The sequence below is a fragment of the Drosophila serrata genome, unplaced genomic scaffold (genome assembly GCF_035046125.1).
Source record: "Drosophila serrata isolate PLE 108 unplaced genomic scaffold, ASM3504612v1 contig_272, whole genome shotgun sequence".
NCBI classification, from domain to species: domain Eukaryota; kingdom Metazoa; phylum Arthropoda; class Insecta; order Diptera; family Drosophilidae; genus Drosophila; species Drosophila serrata.
Genome location: NW_028257170.1, coordinates 4,693,432 through 4,710,226, shown reverse-complemented (window position 1 = coordinate 4,710,226; position 16,795 = coordinate 4,693,432). Strand labels below are relative to the sequence as shown.

At 41.7% G+C, this 16,795-nt stretch overlaps 4 protein-coding genes and 1 pseudogene across 5 annotated transcripts; 4 read left to right on the top strand and 1 right to left on the bottom strand.

Moving 5' to 3' along the window:
* Positions 1-7,252: 7,252 nt before the first annotated feature.
* RpLP0 (ribosomal protein LP0) lies at positions 7,253-8,633 on the bottom strand. Its single transcript, XM_020947439.2, has 3 exons — positions 8,587-8,633; positions 8,383-8,476; positions 7,253-8,314 (listed from the first exon to the last, which is right to left on the bottom strand). The coding sequence occupies exons 2-3, from the start codon at positions 8,434-8,436 to the stop codon at positions 7,415-7,417; spliced, it is 954 nt and encodes a 317-aa protein (XP_020803098.1). The 5' UTR covers positions 8,437-8,476; positions 8,587-8,633; the 3' UTR covers positions 7,253-7,414.
* Positions 8,634-9,887: 1,254 nt separating this feature from the next.
* Positions 9,888-10,815, top strand: LOC110179822 (dnaJ protein homolog 1 pseudogene; annotated as a pseudogene). The gene has a single exon (XR_015272011.1). The product of XR_015272011.1 is annotated as a dnaJ protein homolog 1 pseudogene (transcript).
* A 105-nt stretch (positions 10,816-10,920) lies between these two features.
* LOC110179820 (uncharacterized) lies at positions 10,921-11,936 on the top strand. The gene has a single exon (XM_086834415.1). It carries the CDS (start codon positions 11,059-11,061, stop codon positions 11,518-11,520), a length of 462 nt encoding a protein of 153 aa, XP_086690541.1. The 5' UTR covers positions 10,921-11,058; the 3' UTR covers positions 11,521-11,936.
* A 76-nt stretch (positions 11,937-12,012) lies between these two features.
* On the top strand, positions 12,013-12,800 carry LOC147643499 (uncharacterized). Its single transcript, XM_086834416.1, has 3 exons — positions 12,013-12,135; positions 12,211-12,408; positions 12,464-12,800. Exons 2-3 carry the CDS (start codon positions 12,218-12,220, stop codon positions 12,702-12,704), a joined length of 432 nt encoding a protein of 143 aa, XP_086690542.1. The 5' UTR covers positions 12,013-12,135; positions 12,211-12,217; the 3' UTR covers positions 12,705-12,800.
* A 67-nt stretch (positions 12,801-12,867) lies between these two features.
* Positions 12,868-16,734, top strand: LOC110179811 (uncharacterized). The gene is made up of 5 exons (XM_020947415.2): positions 12,868-13,933; positions 13,998-14,757; positions 14,820-15,535; positions 15,594-16,156; positions 16,214-16,734. Exons 1-5 carry the CDS (start codon positions 13,193-13,195, stop codon positions 16,284-16,286), a joined length of 2,853 nt encoding a protein of 950 aa, XP_020803074.2. The 5' UTR covers positions 12,868-13,192; the 3' UTR covers positions 16,287-16,734.
* Positions 16,735-16,795: the final 61 nt, after the last annotated feature.

Here is a 16,795-nt window from a genome sequence, read left to right as displayed (position 1 = left end):
CAAATTTGGTAACAATATTAAAAAATATATATTTATATAACATATAATATCTAAGGAAAAATGTAATTATATATAGAACCATTGTGAGTCCGAGAAATATATTTAATAAATAAGTATATAAATTGTTAAATAAATAAAATTTGAATACATCCAATTTGATTATTGCCATACATATTTGCTTACCCTTATTGCATTAGAATAATATTCAAATAAATGAATAAATAATACACATCTACATACAATTAGAACTTATTTTATATTTATTATTATTATTTATACCATGATAAAGCCAAAAATACTTTATTTAAATATCCTTTTTTACACCTTTTATTTATTATATCACATACTGAATTGAAATTGTATTATTTATTTTTCCAAGTGATAGATCAGAGCAGGACTCTCAGGACTCTCGGTGGCGGGTTCTATAGCAGATTAAAAATTCCACACAACCTGGGGTGGTGCCTCCCAAAGGGTGGCTCCTGGGCTGCGGACCGAAAGTATCATTGCAAAAGTTTCATTCGACGCTCTGCAAGAGATTTGGAAGCTGCGGTAAAAATGCCTGCAAGGCGGACGACAGCCTCCCAGAGAACGGGGATTCACCGGCTGCCTCTCCCCCTCCTACCCGTTGCCATGTGCCAAGTATTTTCTCAGTTAATTATGCAAAGATATACGCTTAAAATTTTGCAATATTACGTGCATATTTCAAATACCCAACGTGAAAATTCCCGCTGCCAGCGTAAAAACGGGGGGCCGTAAAAATGCCTCCGAGGAACAAGAGAGCAGCCGAAGGATTCAAAGGATCCGAAGGATACAGCACCACAGCTGCGGAGACCGAAGAACAGGCCAAAAAGGTTATGCCTCGTACGTGGCAAAGAGGGGCTGCTCAAGTGCTCCTCCACACCACCCATCATCCGGGGATATGGGTTACTGCCGCCTGGTGGATGGATGGAAGGATGCAAGGATGGAAGGATGAATGTATAGATGCCTGGATGGGTGTGTAAAGGTGTGTGTGTGTGTGTGTGTGTTTGAAGGCTGTTACTCCCTTGGCACACGACTTTTTAATTGCTCGTTTGCCTTGCAATCATCGCTCGTCGTAACGGGTTTTGTCGTTTATTGTTAACGTTAACGCCAACGTTGCCAACTGGCCCAAAAGAGCACCCATAGCCAAGTTTTCACGTTTGTGTCTTATTAAAGTGCCCCGATTTTAAGGGTAGCTTCCCGAAAAAGAGATTTCTTATAATGCTATGGGATGGTCATGTTGTTTTTAGGAGGTGCTAAACATTTCTTTTGTTTAATTGCATTCTTTTATGCTTTCTATTTATGGACTAAGACCACTTAACACTAAAATGTCAGTTAAATTTTAAGATGAGAAACTTTTCAGGATCTGTTAGTGCTTTCAAAGCCTTAAGAGAATCTGCCTAAGCAATATATAAAATAAACAAGAAAGGAAGCTAACTTCGGCACGCCGAAGTTTATATACCCTTGCAGATAGAAATTCTATGACTAGGAATCCATACAATATAAATTATATATATTTGTGTTAAAAAACAATGAAGTAATACCTGCTTTCATTTCATTCACCTATACATATTATATTTGCAGCTTTTCGTTCACAGATTTCCATTTTTCTTCTACATCAAACAATAGTTTGTATGGCACCTATATGATATAGTCGTCCGATTTTCATGAAATTTGACACAAAATTTAAGACTAATATAAAATGGCTACACCTCAAATTTGATGAAAATCTGTTGAAAACTGAAAAAGTTATAATTTTTAATTGTATTAATTTCTCTATCGTTCCTATGGGAGCTATATGATATAGTAGTCCGATTTTCATAAAATTTTATACAAAATTGTAGAGTATAATAAAATGGCTATATCTCAAATTTGATCCAATTCTATTGAAAACTGAAAATGTTAAAATTTTTTTTGTAAAAATTTTCCGATCATTCCTATGGCAGCTATATGATATAGTCGTCCGATCCGGCCCGTTCCGACATATATACGAGTGAGAGTATATAGAAGGCTAACTACAAAGTTTCATTCAGATAGCTTCAAAACTGAGAGACTAGTTTGCGTAGAAACGGACAGACGGACAGACGGACAGACGGACAGACGGACAGAAGGACAGACGGACAGACGGACAGACGGACAGACGGACATGGCTAGATCGACTCGGCTGTTGATCCTGATCAAGAATATATATACTTTATATGGTCGGAGGTGCCTCCTTCACTGCGTTGCAAACTTCTGACTGAAATTATAATACCCTGCAAGGGTATAAAAAGAATACTCTAGAAATTCTATTATTTTTATTCCAAGTGAACAATTATTTTGAAATGTCTATAATTATGGTGTTTGTATTATTATTTATTGTATCGGCCATCGCCAGAGCAGAAGCAGAAAGCAGGAATACAGCGATCTGGAGGAACTTCATCGTGGCAGAGATGGTAGATATTAAGTTGGCTTAAAAAAAATGCCATTCATAGCTTCGATGTAAGCCAAGTTAAGATCAAGTGGAACGTATGGATTATATTTGTTTTGTTTCCAGATCAGAACTAACAGATCTAACCTTTGGTAGAATTATATAAGATGTTGACTGATGCAAATCTTTACATTTTGAGACGAATTGATTATAAATATTTTACAGTCGAGATAAAACGCAATTTCTGTTAATGAATTGAAAGACTTTTGTTAGCATAACATGGCTTAAGGGGAGTCTTTTAAAGTAACCTTATAAAGTTAAAAGTTAAATACATATAACAAAAAATATATATATATACTCTGTAAAATTATGAACTCTCATGTTATATTTCTGGCAATTATATAGGTGTCCAAATGTGTACGTTACAAAAATCCACAGTTAAAGTTGACACCCATTTTTAAAATACTCTATAAGGTAAAACTATTCTACATATACTCTATTCGCTTTTTTTCTACCAAGCATCCGCATATTTTTAATAAAAAAAAAAAAGGATTTTATATATCAAGGATGCGAATGCTTTGTTATATTTCAAACACTTCTACAAAGACTCCGAAAATTCTACACACCGCCATGAAAGGGATGTTAATGGGATGATTGTGATTGTGTTATATTCCTTTCTATATATAGTAAAATTATTCATCGATATTATACTCGCTTTTTTATTTCAATTTGACAAATTCATAAAATCCTGTAAGGAATCTCATCCTCCAATTTCGATTTGGTTCGTGTTGTTGTTTGAGCTTTGGGCACTTGCCAAAGCGGCACCAGCGAGCAGGATAGCAGCGATTTGGAGGAACTTCATCTTGGCGGTCAGACAAATTGTAGATATCGAAGCATCTGAAACAAGGCCTTTTATAGCACCGTTCCGAGGCAAACAAAGATCAAGTGGAACATATCGATATGATTAGTTTCGCCACCAAAACAGACTTTAGAACCTATTCTTTTTGTTTTTTAAAATAGAGCGACACGTGTACCTCTTAACCTTTAACAGGTTGAGTCATGTAATTGTTGCTGTTTTCAGTTAAATAAAATAAAAAATTGCATAACTCATTTCTTGTTTTGATAAAACAATATTTTGTATAAAAATAAAGGCTGCTTAATAACAAACGAATAACCTTTGTAAACTTCTTAGACTCCACACGATTTTCAACGATTTCAAAATAAACTTTTGCTCCTTTTTTGAATAAAATGACATATTGAATATATCCAGGAATCGAATGCTTGGCTATATTCCTGGCAATCCAATACAGAATCCGATTTTTACGTGGAATAATCCACACGTGGAGTACAAGTCGACATAAAAGGGGTGTTGATGTGGGTGACTTGTGGGTGGTTACGCCTGTGAATGTGTGCTGTTGACTGTGATTTATGTGGGGCAGGGCCTCAATTTCGGGCCACCTCAGCTCGCTGCTGTTGGCAACTCAAAACATATGCATAGATAAATTATACGCGGTAAGCGCCCACAATTTCCCCCAATCCCCCGCCTTCGAAAACAGCAACAATGGCAATAACAACCTCAGCAAATAGCGCGAAGAGCAAACATTTTGATGTGACGAGACTAAATTGAGTATATGGTGTAGTGTGGAGAGTACGGCGGGGGCGGGGGCGTGCCCAGGTGCCGCCCCCTCACTCCGCACCCGTTACAAAACCATGCTCTAAACAATCCCGTGAATACTTTCGGATTTCCATTATTATTATTTTTTTTTTCGACATCCCTCTTTCATGTTGCCCCCCGCCTCCAACCGCAACCCTTGACACATCTCGGAAAATGTATTTGTATTGCACGTCAGTCAGTTGGAAAATAGATTTCTGTTTCAGTTATCATCTCGGATACAGCCAGCAGATGCTAACCAAAGTTTCGCCCCTTCAAAGCTGAAATATTCGCCCCCTAAAATCGTTCGAAAAAAATACATATGTATATATATATGTACATACATACATATATGAAATAAAACTTGTAAATCGTCAAAGGGATTTTCTAATAAATGCATATTTTGGTGTAGAATTGAAATTATTTTAGAATAGATGCATTTATCTATGGAAATAAATTATATTCCTTGCTTGAAGTATTAAAATATTCTAGTAACGACATTGAATAAGAAAAGTGATAATTTTATAAGGATTTTCCTACAAAATTTAAGCATTAAAGATAGATCAATATCTTTTAATAATTTAACTACATATATTAAAAGAATTCAATAGATTTTTAATAGATTCCTGAAATTTTATTTACTTTTTTTAGGGATGCCTTTTTAACTCATTTATTTTCTTGTATAATATAAAAATATTCAGAACATAACATATTCTTAAAGATATTCTGAAAACTTGAATAAGGGGATCGTATAGGAAATCTATCATAACTAATCTTGATATATTTTATCTATATTTTAAAATAGTCATATAATTTTTGTGACAAATCAAAGTTTAATAAACTCATAGATAACCAAAAGAAACCATTCATTTTAATTCGGAAAGCTTTCATATGTTAGTTTTTATAAGGTTAATAAATATGCATATTCAAGTTAAAATTTATGAAAAATACAATTTTGAAACCTTTTCACCATGTAACCCTTTATAAAATCTTGAAAATTTTTTAAAATTTTAAGTTTTGTCGGACGACGCTAGATCAACTTCTTTGCAAGGATATGTTTTTTGTATAGAATGCCTGCTTTGAAAAACCTTTTTCTTAAGTTCTATTCGAAATCCCATTTCCAGTTCACTTGAAGGACTTGGCGCCGGGTATCGTTGAAGCTTTTCCACAAGAATTAAACCGTTTTGCTCCAAATCTTTTGGCCAAACAAATCACAGCTGAGCACACAGGACAGGAGGAGCAGGAGGAGGAGCACGGACTGGGGCAGGAGCAATGATGGAGGCATGGCAGATTTGGGGGGGAGGGGAGAAACATGCATAACAGGAGCAGCGGCGGCATCCTTATATCGATGGCATTCACATGTTTAGCACACAAACGAAATGCCAGAGCAAAAATATGCATACAAATCTATCTGTGCGCATTGGATGGCCAAAATCGAGTCCAGTTTCGGTGGCAAGGGGGCGGCACTTCCCCGGCTTGGCACTCGGAGTCCTGCTGGAGTCCTGAACTCGAATCTGAATCTGATTCCGAATCTGTCGACTGCTCTACATTTTGTTGTGCATGGCAAACATTGCGATGGAGTGTGTGATGTGATGTGTGGTGTATCGTACATTGTCTATATGGGACTCGGACTCGGAGTTGGACTCGGAGTCGGATTCGGGCTGGGAGTAGCTTCCCACCGCCCGCACAGCCACATGGCTGCTGTCCCAATCAATTGTCCAAATGTCCAAACTTCATTTGTTATGCGCATCACAAAAATTGAAGCAAATCATTTTGCCAATCGCATTTTGATTTCAAATGTCGCTTGCTGCTGATTGAGTGGCGAGCTGTGGGTGGTGGGCGTTGGGCGGTGGGGGCGTGGCATGAGTCTGGGGGTCTAAGAGCGGCATAGAAATGGGATTGGGAACGAGGATGAAGGGTCAGCCGCCTCACAGTTTATGTTAATGCCTGTGTATATTTGCCGCCAGCGGCGCCTGAAATTATGCAATGTCTTTATTAATTTATCTCAAAACCAAATGGGATCCACACATAGAGGGCGTAGCGATGGGCACGTGACACGACAAATGCTGCCTACTAATCTAAACTATGCAATTTTTAAATATTTCTTTAAAAATAAATGTTTTTTTAAATGTATATACATTTATACTTTTATATTTCAAGATCGTTATATTATATATAATAATATATAATAGCAAACTTATGATAGATTTTGAGACTCAGACTCAGACTCAGAAAGAGGGGAAAAATAAAAACCTACAATACCCTAATCAACTCATCATTATAAGGGTTTTTTTTTTGTCCGATCCTTTTGTGATTTATATATATATTTTATCTTATCTTGTAAATATATTAATAACATATTTTAAAAATAAGTAATTGCAAAGATAACCCGAGGCTTATCACAGTCTTTTTCGATGACCAATCAATAATAAAGCGCATTTCCCCTAATTGTGAAATATATCATACCATCCAAGATCGAAACATATAGCTTTATATCATGGGTTAAGGCCTCACGACACCATCTCTAGGGTTCATCCAAGGCCTGCGGAGGATTTATTTTCGTCAGGGCCTCCTCACATTTTCGTCCCGGCTATTTATGCAGTGTTTAACTTGGCCCGCGGCTCCTGCTACGCCTTGCCGCTGCGACTATCCACGTTTTCGTGGGGGGCGACACATTGCCGCGAGGGCGTGGCACTTTCACGCCCCAGTCGCGTAACTCATTTTCGGTCGCCAGACGAGAGCAAGTTGAGAAAGAGGCGCGGAGGAGGCAGGACGGGTGGGGGAAATGGGAAATGCGAAAAGGGAAAGAAAGTTTCTTTTGCCGCCACTTGGCACATTCTTAATTTCTTGCGTATTTTGTCAAGACAAATTGAATTTTTATGAGCGTCGCCCGACGACGTCGTCGTTTGCGAAAAGCAAAAGAAATCGCAAAAGTCGCCGACGATGGCAGAAGCAGCAACAGAAACTTTAAACTTTTCTCATCTTGTGAAATTCATTTTATCACAAGTAATTACTTTGTAAATATCCGGCGGAGAGGCGAGCAGCAGAGGCAGAGGCGGCGGCACCTGCTGCTGCTGTTTCCGTCTGTGTTGGCCACTTGAGCGGCAATAAAATGGCTTAAATCCTACTAGGACGCGGCGCCCGCTTAAGAATATGATGAAAAGACAGTTCAGTTTGGCTCTCAAACGATTTACTTTTGCCTGTTTATTGCAACTTGCCATTGGGTCCGTCAAACCGCGGCAATAATTTGCACAGAGAAAACATAGACGACGATCTTAGTGGGTAAACGTCGGAGAGCATTCACGATGGGCCGTGGAAGCAGCTGGGCTATTGTCTTAGTCAAAGAGACCGAAGCCCATGTCATCGTCCTCCTCCTCGGACTCGGACTCGACCTTCTTGGCCTCCTCCTTCTTCTCGGCAGCACCGCCAGCGGCGGGAGCAGCTGAGGCCGAGGCAGCGGCGGCAAACTTGCTGGGGTCCTTGATGTACTCCTTGATGGTGGTGGCCTCCTTGAACTCCACATCGGTGGTAGCAGCGATGGCCAGCAGGTTCTTGAATCCGTTGGCAATGCTGTGCGGGGCCGAGGCGATGGTCGGGTAGCCCACAGACAAACAGACGGCGGCCAGGTTGGCAACACCCTGTTGGAACTTGGCGCGCAGATCCTCGGGCTTGATGTCCAGGATCTCGGGCGAGAAGATGGAGCCAGAGTCGTAGACCTGGTTGACGATCAGGCCGTACGAGAAGGGCGAGATGTTCAACATGTTGAGCAGCGTAGCCTCGGAGGCGCCGACCTTGTCGCCGGGCTTCAGGATGGGCACATCGTTGATGATTTCAATTGTTCCCTTGGAAATCTTGGTCGGGATGGACAGAGCCTGGAAGAAACTGGTCTTCTCGGGTCCCAGACCGGTGTTCTGGGCCGGGATGACGACATGCAGAGGAGCAATGGCGCCGGGACGGGCCGGGGCGCGCACCTTGGACTCGAGCAGCTTGTCGCGCACCTCGGCGAGATCGCCCTTGGTGAAGACGAAGCCCACGTTGCCCTTGATGTGCGGCAGCAGCTTCTCCAGCTGGGGGTTGTTCTCCAAATGGCCGCGGATAGCCTTGCGCATCATGGTGTTCTTGCCCATCAGCACGACGGCTAGTCCACGCAGGCTAGTACGGATGTTCTGCATCTGCTTAGAGCCCACATTGTCGGCGCCCACGATGAAGCACTTGGGAAACTCATCGAACAGTTCCTGTAGAACGGAAAGGACGGCAAAGGATTAGCGGCTGATCCAAACGCAAGTTGCGCGGCGGTACTTACCACGACCTTGATGAAGTACTGAGCCTTCCATGCTGCCTTGTTCTCCCTAACCATTTTGAAGCTGATTTAGGGACTCGTCGGTTGAATTTAAGAACTGCAAAAGAGCCATTTTATTAGCCATAGCACGAGCTTTGTTTTGGGTCACTTCCTAGACCCAACACTCCCAGGATGAATCATATTTTCCCGTTTTTTCAGGGTACTTACCAAAGCACAGACTTTTCGGTTTTGGTTACAGAACGGAAAGAAGGTAAGTTGGCTGCGGATGTAGAGGTGGGGAGAAACATCGATATCGATGCATCGATGTTTTTTAAAACAAATGGCACTTCGACTATCGACGTTTTTGACATCACTAGTTAGAGGAAAGTGCTGAAAATATTTGTAAATTAAATTAGCTAAAATGTTTTTATATATTTTATTGTAAGAATAAAGCCATATTTGTTTAACTTTAAAATAAACCTTTTTTTATTATAAACCATAGAACATTTTAATTTAATTAATTTCTTAAATTTCTTCAAGCAAAATATGTTTTAATATTTTATGACATCGCCGATACATCGATATTTTGAAACATGGAAAAACATCATGTCCACGCATATTCCATGCTGTTGAGTGCAATGTTAAACGCATTCGGAATTTTTGTAAATACTAAGGGTATTCCCAGTACTACATTTTTAAATATACCGGCAATATATTAAGCCAAAGCTAAATTTTCAAAATACATATTTGATTTGTCCAAAAGATTATATATAAATATAGATTTATTGTTTTAACAAATGCGAATATTTTGGTTCTTCATGGGGGCATAAGTTGCCTCTAAAGGAAACTTCAGATTGGCTATAGTTTAAAATAAAATATTTTCCGAATATTTGAATTTCATTTTACTAAATTGTTGTTAAAATGTTTCCAAATATTTGAATATCATTTTACTAAATTGTTGTTAAAATTGTCAAAAATCTACAATAAATAGAACTTAAAAAATATTTAATGGTATACAGATTTATTAACCTATTATAGTATAACATCTAAAATCTTTAATAATTTAATAAATATACTTTTTGACGATAATATAATTATTTGAAATGGCAACTTTTCAGATATATATGATTTGAAAAAAAAAAAAAAAAATCTGTTACTTTTTTAATTTAGGTATGAATAAACTGTTGTTTTTATCACTTTTATTGCAAGCCGCATAAATAAAATAAATTTGAGTCCGTTTAAAATATTATAAAAAATATTCTTGAACTTTTTCAATTTTATATTTCATCCAGGTCTGCGAAGATTCATGTATTTCACACCTCTATTGCAAGTCGCATGAAGCAGAAAATAAATTTTAGTTAGTTCAAAGTTACACAGTATCTATTTGAAATATATTATTTACTTTAATTTTTAATAGATATTGAGCTTCTTTTACTTTTAATAAGATTAATTTAAGTCGATTCTATTACTACTGTTCGTTTTGTTGGTTACTAAATGTTTTTAAAGAAGGCCCCTAATACATCACTCTGTTAATTAACAGCGCTCTGGCAGAGTCTGAGTCTGGTCACTCTACACTGCTCAGCTGACAGCTTTTTATAAAAACAATTGTTGCGAATTTGTTGTATTTATACATTATCAAGCGTAATCTTCGAACGGAACCTTGTTTATAGAAAAAAAAATTAACTGCGTAAAACCTCTGTGTACCACCAGATGCTCGAGCCCTGAAATTACGAAAAGTAGGCAGCTGGCTATTGAGGAAAATCTCCAGACAATTTCATCAGAATGGGCAAAGATTACTACAAGATTCTTGGCATCGAGCGAAACGCATCCAGCGATGAGGTCAAGAAGGGCTACAGACGGATGGCGCTGCGCTATCATCCTGACAAGAACGACCATCCACAGGCCGAGGAGCAGTTCAAAGAGGTGGTGGCCGCCTTCGAGATCCTGTCCGACAAGGAGAAGCGCGAGATCTACGACCAGTTCGGTGAGGAGGGCCTGAGGTGCGGTGACGAACCGGCGACCTTCGCCCAGCCCACGTCCGATATGCTGCCGTTCATGTGTGCCGTTGGCGGAACCGTGCTTTTCGCCTTTGCTGCCTATAAGACATTCCAGTTCTTCACACGCAAAAAGGAGCCGACGGGCAACAACGATGGCTCGTCCTCAGACTAAGGATCCATTCAGGACTACAAGGATCATACTCGAATTAAGTTATAAAAAAGACTATGTAAGGACTATTTAATCTGGCTATGCCTGTGTTATTTAACATTATTGTTGTTGTGGTACATCGAAAGGCGACTTGCAATGCTGTTGCAGAGAATATATTTTCAGTGGAAATATGTATATACTCGCCAACCCCGATTAATCAAACTATTCAAAATGATTTACGATTTCTATGTTAATATCTTAATTTAATAATTCTGAATACAAGGCACTATATGTAGCCGCATAAGTGTTTGATACAAGTTGTTACAATATTTTTTTCCTCCTATAGCACATAATATTATGTAGTGACTCCTCGCATTCCGTGATCACAGATAAGTGATTATGTTTTTCTGTTGAGCGCGGTGTTATAAACACAGGCTTCAAATAGCTATCGATCAGTAAGTTCTTATCGATGGTTTGTTTTGGTAAGTTATAAATTAAAACATTTAATTAAATTTTACGCTAACGTGCTGAAAATAATGCTTTTCCAACAGCAAAATGTACAAGCCGTTTAGGTACCTTAACTTTTACAGAGTTTTGGGTGTGAATGAAGACGCCTCGGAGGAGGAGATCAAGAAGGCCTTTCATCAGCTAGCCAGTCGCTGTCATCCCGACAAGAGCAGATCGGGCGCTACCGAAGAGGAATTCAAGAAAATTCTGCACGCCTACAAGGTGCTTACGGATGTAGTCCAGAGAAATTATCACAACATTCATCTTAGGCAGAGGCAGCAGCGAAACTCCAACAGGACACACCCGCGCCATGAGGAGGCTCATCCTACACAGGAACCGAGTCTCAGCCAGAGATTTTGGAGCTGGCTACTTCCGCACCGCATCTTTGTGGCATTTGTATGGTTGAGGCTGTGGTTGACGTCGCACTGCCAGATGAGATTAATATTTGCTTCCAGCGGGCAAAGCTGCTCCTCATCGAGCTATGGCCACAAGTTAGGGAATGTGCTATAATTATTAGGAAGACAGCAGTCGCGCTGGTTAAGTGGTCACTGTGTGCCCATATTAAAATGTCTTTGTGGAGTATTAAGCATCTGATGTCTGAGATGCTCAGGGCTTTCGTTAGAGCACCTGGCAGCCCGATACAAAAGCTTATATGTGTGAGCTTCGCCTGGCAAATCGCAGTTCTAGCTCATAGAATCGGGGTTTGGCCTTGGGTGGGTTGCCTAATGCTTTATATAATTCGTTTCTCGTTGATATTCATTATGTTTTGTGTAAAATGTATTATTTATTTACTCTTAAACACAATAAAGTAGAGCAACTGGGATCCTATTTATGTGTACATATTAAAATTATAATATAAATTATATGTATTTTATAAGATCCTATAAATCTTCAAATTGAAATTGAAATAAATCGGTGAAATTGAATTTATATGGGGAACTATAAATTAAAAGCTTGACAAATCGCAAATTTATTTTGTGAACTAGCCAAATATACTGATTTGAACAGGAAAGATATCGATATACCAGTAAAAATATCGATATACAAAATAAGCTACTGTCGAATCGGTATCTGACAACCATTTAATCTGGGGCTTCAGCAACACGTCAAACTTTAAAAATTTTGGTACTTTTCCCAATATTATTGAAGAGCAAAATATCACCAATATTTAATACTACTTATATGTGTATATTTGTACAGAAACACAATGGGCAACGCAGAATCTAGCCAAGATCACTACAAAGTTCTGGGTGTGCAGCCGGACTCCACGGATACGCGTATTACTAGAGCTTTTTGGAGCTCGCCATTAGATTGTCAACCAGAAGAGAGAACGAAGTACAACCGAGCATATCGCGTTTTGCACAATCCTAGAAGAAAAGAAGCATATGATGCATCCAGGTAAGTGAAAGAAAGACCCAAAAATTAAACAACTTATTTTGGATAACTCATGCAGGGGTAAAGGGGGTAAAGGCTTCTTCTTTTACACCTGCATCTTTGTTGTGGGATACGTAACGTACAGACTATGGCAGAGCGGAAAATTGGAAGAAATAAGCCAGGATGTAATCAGACAATCGGCTAAGAAATCTAATTTTGCATCCGATTTAGGATCAAAACTAGCTGAGTCGGCTAGTTCTGTGGCCAGTGCATTCAAGGATGGCTTGTCCAAAGCGGAAAAGTGGTTTCAGGATTTATAGACAAATGTTCAAATGTTGTCCCATAATTTGTGAGCTAACTTCACCTTTATCTTTTGTAATGATGTACACTTTTTAATAAAAAAAAGTTATTGTCTATCCATCCCCTTTTATTACACACAACCACATCGTAATGCCTATCGATTACATGCACTCGATTGCAACCACTATCGATAGACTTTTCTCAGACGTGGTTTTTCCCATTTTTGGCGAAGCAATGCAACTGATTTCAATTTCAAGATAAACAAACGTATTGGCGCGAGGTTTTCATCCTGCACGAAAACAACGAGCACGTGGGTGAAGGGGAGCAGCCAGAAGACACGACACGAGATCAGCCAGGCGTGAGCAACAGTTGTAGCATCGAGTGGCTTAGAGATACAACTGGTCTGGCCTGGTAGTGGTAAGTCCAAGGCCCGGATGCGATAAGGGACTGCTGGGGACGCGGGGAAAAGCGGTCTGATTACTACGCATTACGTGAAACGAGCTCAACGATGTCGGCGGTGCCCAAATCTGCTGATCCAGCGGAGTTGGCGTTCTCGGTTGACAATGTCAGCAATAGCAATGGAAGCAGCAACAACAACAACAACAGCCGCGGCAACAGCAGCAGAGCTACCAGCCAGGGCAACAATAATACTCCAAAAAAGTATATCGCTCCCGGAGCAGCGAGCTCCATCAAAATGTGCCCCGCCAGCAATTCGAGTAGACCCTCGCACAATAATAACAACAACACCAATAGTAAGCAACTAAATGGGATCTGCCAGCAGGCCCAAGCTGGTCACAAACTAATGGTCATCATGCGTGGTCCCCCGGGCAGCGGAAAGTCCACGCTGGCCGAATCCCTGTTGCACCAGAGCCGCCTGTTAGAGCGACACGGCGTGCAGGATTTTGTCTTTGGCACGGACGACTACTTTAAATCGCGGAACGGATATGACTTCAATCCCACATTGCTGCCCGCGGCCCACGAGTGGAATCAGAAGCGGGTGCGAGAGAAGGCCGCTCGCGGCTGGAGCCCCATATTTGTGGATAACACCAACACAATGGTGTGGGAAATGCAGCCGTATGTCCAGATAGGCGTGAAGTACGGCTACGTATTGGAGCTTCTCGAGCCCCAGACCAGCTGGTGCAAGTCAGCCAGCAAGCTGGCGCAAAAGAATGTCCACCAGGTGCCCAGGGAGAACATCCAACGAATGCTGGAGCGATATGAGCGCACCACTGCAGCCGAACTGATACGGGTGAGACTTATAAAAAAAATGGAAAGCTAGTTCCCTCTCTAATGTTCATATCATTTTTCCACAGCTATTGAAAGAAACAAAATACACGGTAGCATTGCCGCAGCTGCGACAATATCCTCCCCTGCCCGCTGTTCCTGTTGTCAACAATTTTGATCAGAAGGAACCTCCGGATGCCTTAATTCCTCCTCAGCCGGTCACAAATATCAAGCTGAATGCAAACGCACAGACCTGGGTGCCTTACGAGCAGGGAGCACCATCTTACTGGTCCCAAACAGCAGAATTACCGGATCCGGAAGGGTCGACTATTCCAGCGTCAGGGTTGAGTGAGAAATCTCTTATCGACCTACTGCGCGATAACTGCATAGTGGAGGAGGTTGCGGAGGAGGCGAAACCAAAGACGGAAACCTGTGAAGCCTTTCAGCGTAGACACTGCCTTGACTGCCCCAACGAGCCTGGAGGATTTGCAATACTGCGCCAGATGTATCCGAACAAGCAGATGTCGGGCCTTTGGGACCTCTTTGTCAAGTGCAACGCCGACGTGGACTGGGCCGTCGATATATTAATCAAGGAGGACGAACTAAATGGCGAGTCAGGAGCTGATCATATAGCATCAGAGAAAGGTCTTAGTCCAGAGGAAGCCTTGCAATTCCAATGCGACTGCGCCAATCCGGAATCCCCAGCAGCCGCCACTCCTCGTTCCTCGTCGCCGTCTTCGGCAGCGGCCAAGCCACTCCCGAAGCCGCAGCGTCAGGTTCGAAACAAACGCGCCTCAGGGCCCACTAACAAGGAGTTGCAGTTGCAGATCGAGAACTGCTTTGTGCTAGGTAATGTTGAACGTAAAAAAAAGTAAATAAAATTTAAATTTTGTTGATATTTTTTGCTTTAGGCGACGAACAATACTCAGAGCATACACGCAAAATCCGTGACATCCGCAATGGGATTCTTGATCAACCCGCTTTGCCTGAAGCGCTCGAGGTGGCGGGAGTGGAGCAGGAGGATCCGGAGGAGGAGGTGGACCCTGAAGACAATACACTGCTGGAAATGGATCTGGGCAGCATGTTCATAGAGCGTCTGCGCGCTCAGTTCGACACAGACGACGAGGTGGCGCCGCTGGAGCAAGAACTGCCCGCCGCCACCAAGATCTTTATGCCGCGCCAGCTGGCAAAGCAGCTGTATATGCTGTGGAAGGAAGCCGTCTACAATCAACTAGAGGAGCAGCGCCAGCAGACGCTGCGCGACGATGAACAGTTCGCCCGCCTGCTAAAGCATCCGGAATACGCCGAATGCAGCGAGTCGCCGAGCAATGTGGGCGAGCTGCTGGACATGGAGCTGGCATGGAGCATCTATAACAGTGAGCAGCTGGCCGCCAAGCAGGCTGCTGAACTAGCCGCTCGCAAGCAACCGCCCAACGACATTGCCACCCATCTGACCAAGATGAAGCTGTGCGAGACCTTCCCTGAGATACCTAACGATACAGTGCTCGAGACCTTCATGGCAACTGGCAGCAACTACAGTCGAACGGTCGAGGTCCTTGGCGGCAACGTGCAGAGCTCTCTCAGCGGAGCGGAGCTCTATGAGCAAGCGCTTCGAGAGGGCGAAAAGGTAAGATGAAAATAATGTAATTATACCATTTCCCTCTCACCTTCCGACTTTTCTTTAGCTAAGTGCCCAGGTGGCTCTGGAGCAGCAGAAGATGCAACAGAAACGACTGCAACAGAGCTCATCCGGGCAGCGCTCGAGCTCCCAATCCTCAGCCGGCCGGTCACCCCTTCTCCACGAGGAGGCCAAGTGCGCTGCTCTGCGGGACTTTGAGGAGACCCGCAACTTAGCGGCCCACCACTCTCAGCTAAAGGCCGAATGTTACTTGAAGGCGAAACAAGCAGTGCAAAGGGGCAATGGCAACGTGGCGCTCTATTACTCCGAGATAGCGAATCTGCACAAGCAGAAGATCGACTCCTTCAACCAGCGTGCTGCCAACTGCATCATGGAGGTGCATCGGCACACACAGAACAACCCAGATCTGCTTGACCTCCACTACCTGCACACGGTGGAGGCGATTAGCTGCCTGGATTTGTTCCTAGATCGGCACATAACCGTGCTGCGCAACTGCACACGCGTCTACAAGCATGTCTTTATCATTACCGGCCGTGGTCTGCACAGTGCCAACGGTGTGTCCACCATCAAGAATCGGGTTAAGTCCAGGCTGGCCGAGCGACGCTTGCGGTAAGTCAATGGATTTTATTAGGTCTCTGGCCTGGCTAATCTTGTTCCACTTTCCAGCTGGCAGGAGGTCAATCCGGGCTTGCTGCGCGTAAAAATCTTTTCGGCATCGCGTCACTCCAAGAACTTCTGATCGGAGGCGTAGTGACCGGCAGGCCATATGGATGTGACTGGACAGCGAACAGAGAAACGAGATAAGCTACCTCAGGTGTCATTCTTTTTTGTAATTATACCAAAAAGTTGCAAAATTCTCTGTCCCAAATTCTTAATACCTTCGTTATCGTAGGTGAAAACATTCCTGTTTTTTCAATACTTTCAACTACTGAAAATGTTCTTGTCTTTAATTTTCCATTTTACGTTAAATTTATGCTTCCACCAAATTAGGAATTCGTGTGAAACGCGAATTTGGCAACGAAATATTGAACGTGGTGCTTAATTTATCTTACAAAGAGATATATACACGAAGAAGACATATTTTGTATACCCTTTTCCATATAACTAGCTTCTAAGAATCCTAGTCATAAGTTAGTTAAAAATATAACATTTAAGATAAGTATTCATTAAAGTTAATCGGAACAATAGTTATTTAGTTTCTATAAAAATATACAGCGGGAGCTTTACAGTAAACTCATCATATTTTAA

Coding starts and splice junctions, on each gene's coding strand:
- RpLP0 (XM_020947439.2), bottom strand. CDS start 8,436: ATGGTTAGGGAGAACAAGGCAGCATGGAAGGCTCAGTACTTCATCAAG. Junction 8,315..8,382: donor AGTACTTCATCAAGGTCGTG/GTAAGTACCGCC, acceptor TCCGTTCTACAG/GAACTGTTCGATGAGTTTCC.
- LOC110179820 (XM_086834415.1), top strand. CDS start 11,059: ATGTACAAGCCGTTTAGGTACCTTAACTTTTACAGAGTTTTGGGTGTG.
- LOC147643499 (XM_086834416.1), top strand. CDS start 12,218: ATGGGCAACGCAGAATCTAGCCAAGATCACTACAAAGTTCTGGGTGTG. Junction 12,409..12,463: donor GAAGCATATGATGCATCCAG/GTAAGTGAAAGA, acceptor TAACTCATGCAG/GGGTAAAGGGGGTAAAGGCT.
- LOC110179811 (XM_020947415.2), top strand. CDS start 13,193: ATGTCGGCGGTGCCCAAATCTGCTGATCCAGCGGAGTTGGCGTTCTCG. Junction 14,758..14,819: donor CGAGAACTGCTTTGTGCTAG/GTAATGTTGAAC, acceptor TTTTTGCTTTAG/GCGACGAACAATACTCAGAG. Junction 16,157..16,213: donor CTGGCCGAGCGACGCTTGCG/GTAAGTCAATGG, acceptor TCCACTTTCCAG/CTGGCAGGAGGTCAATCCGG.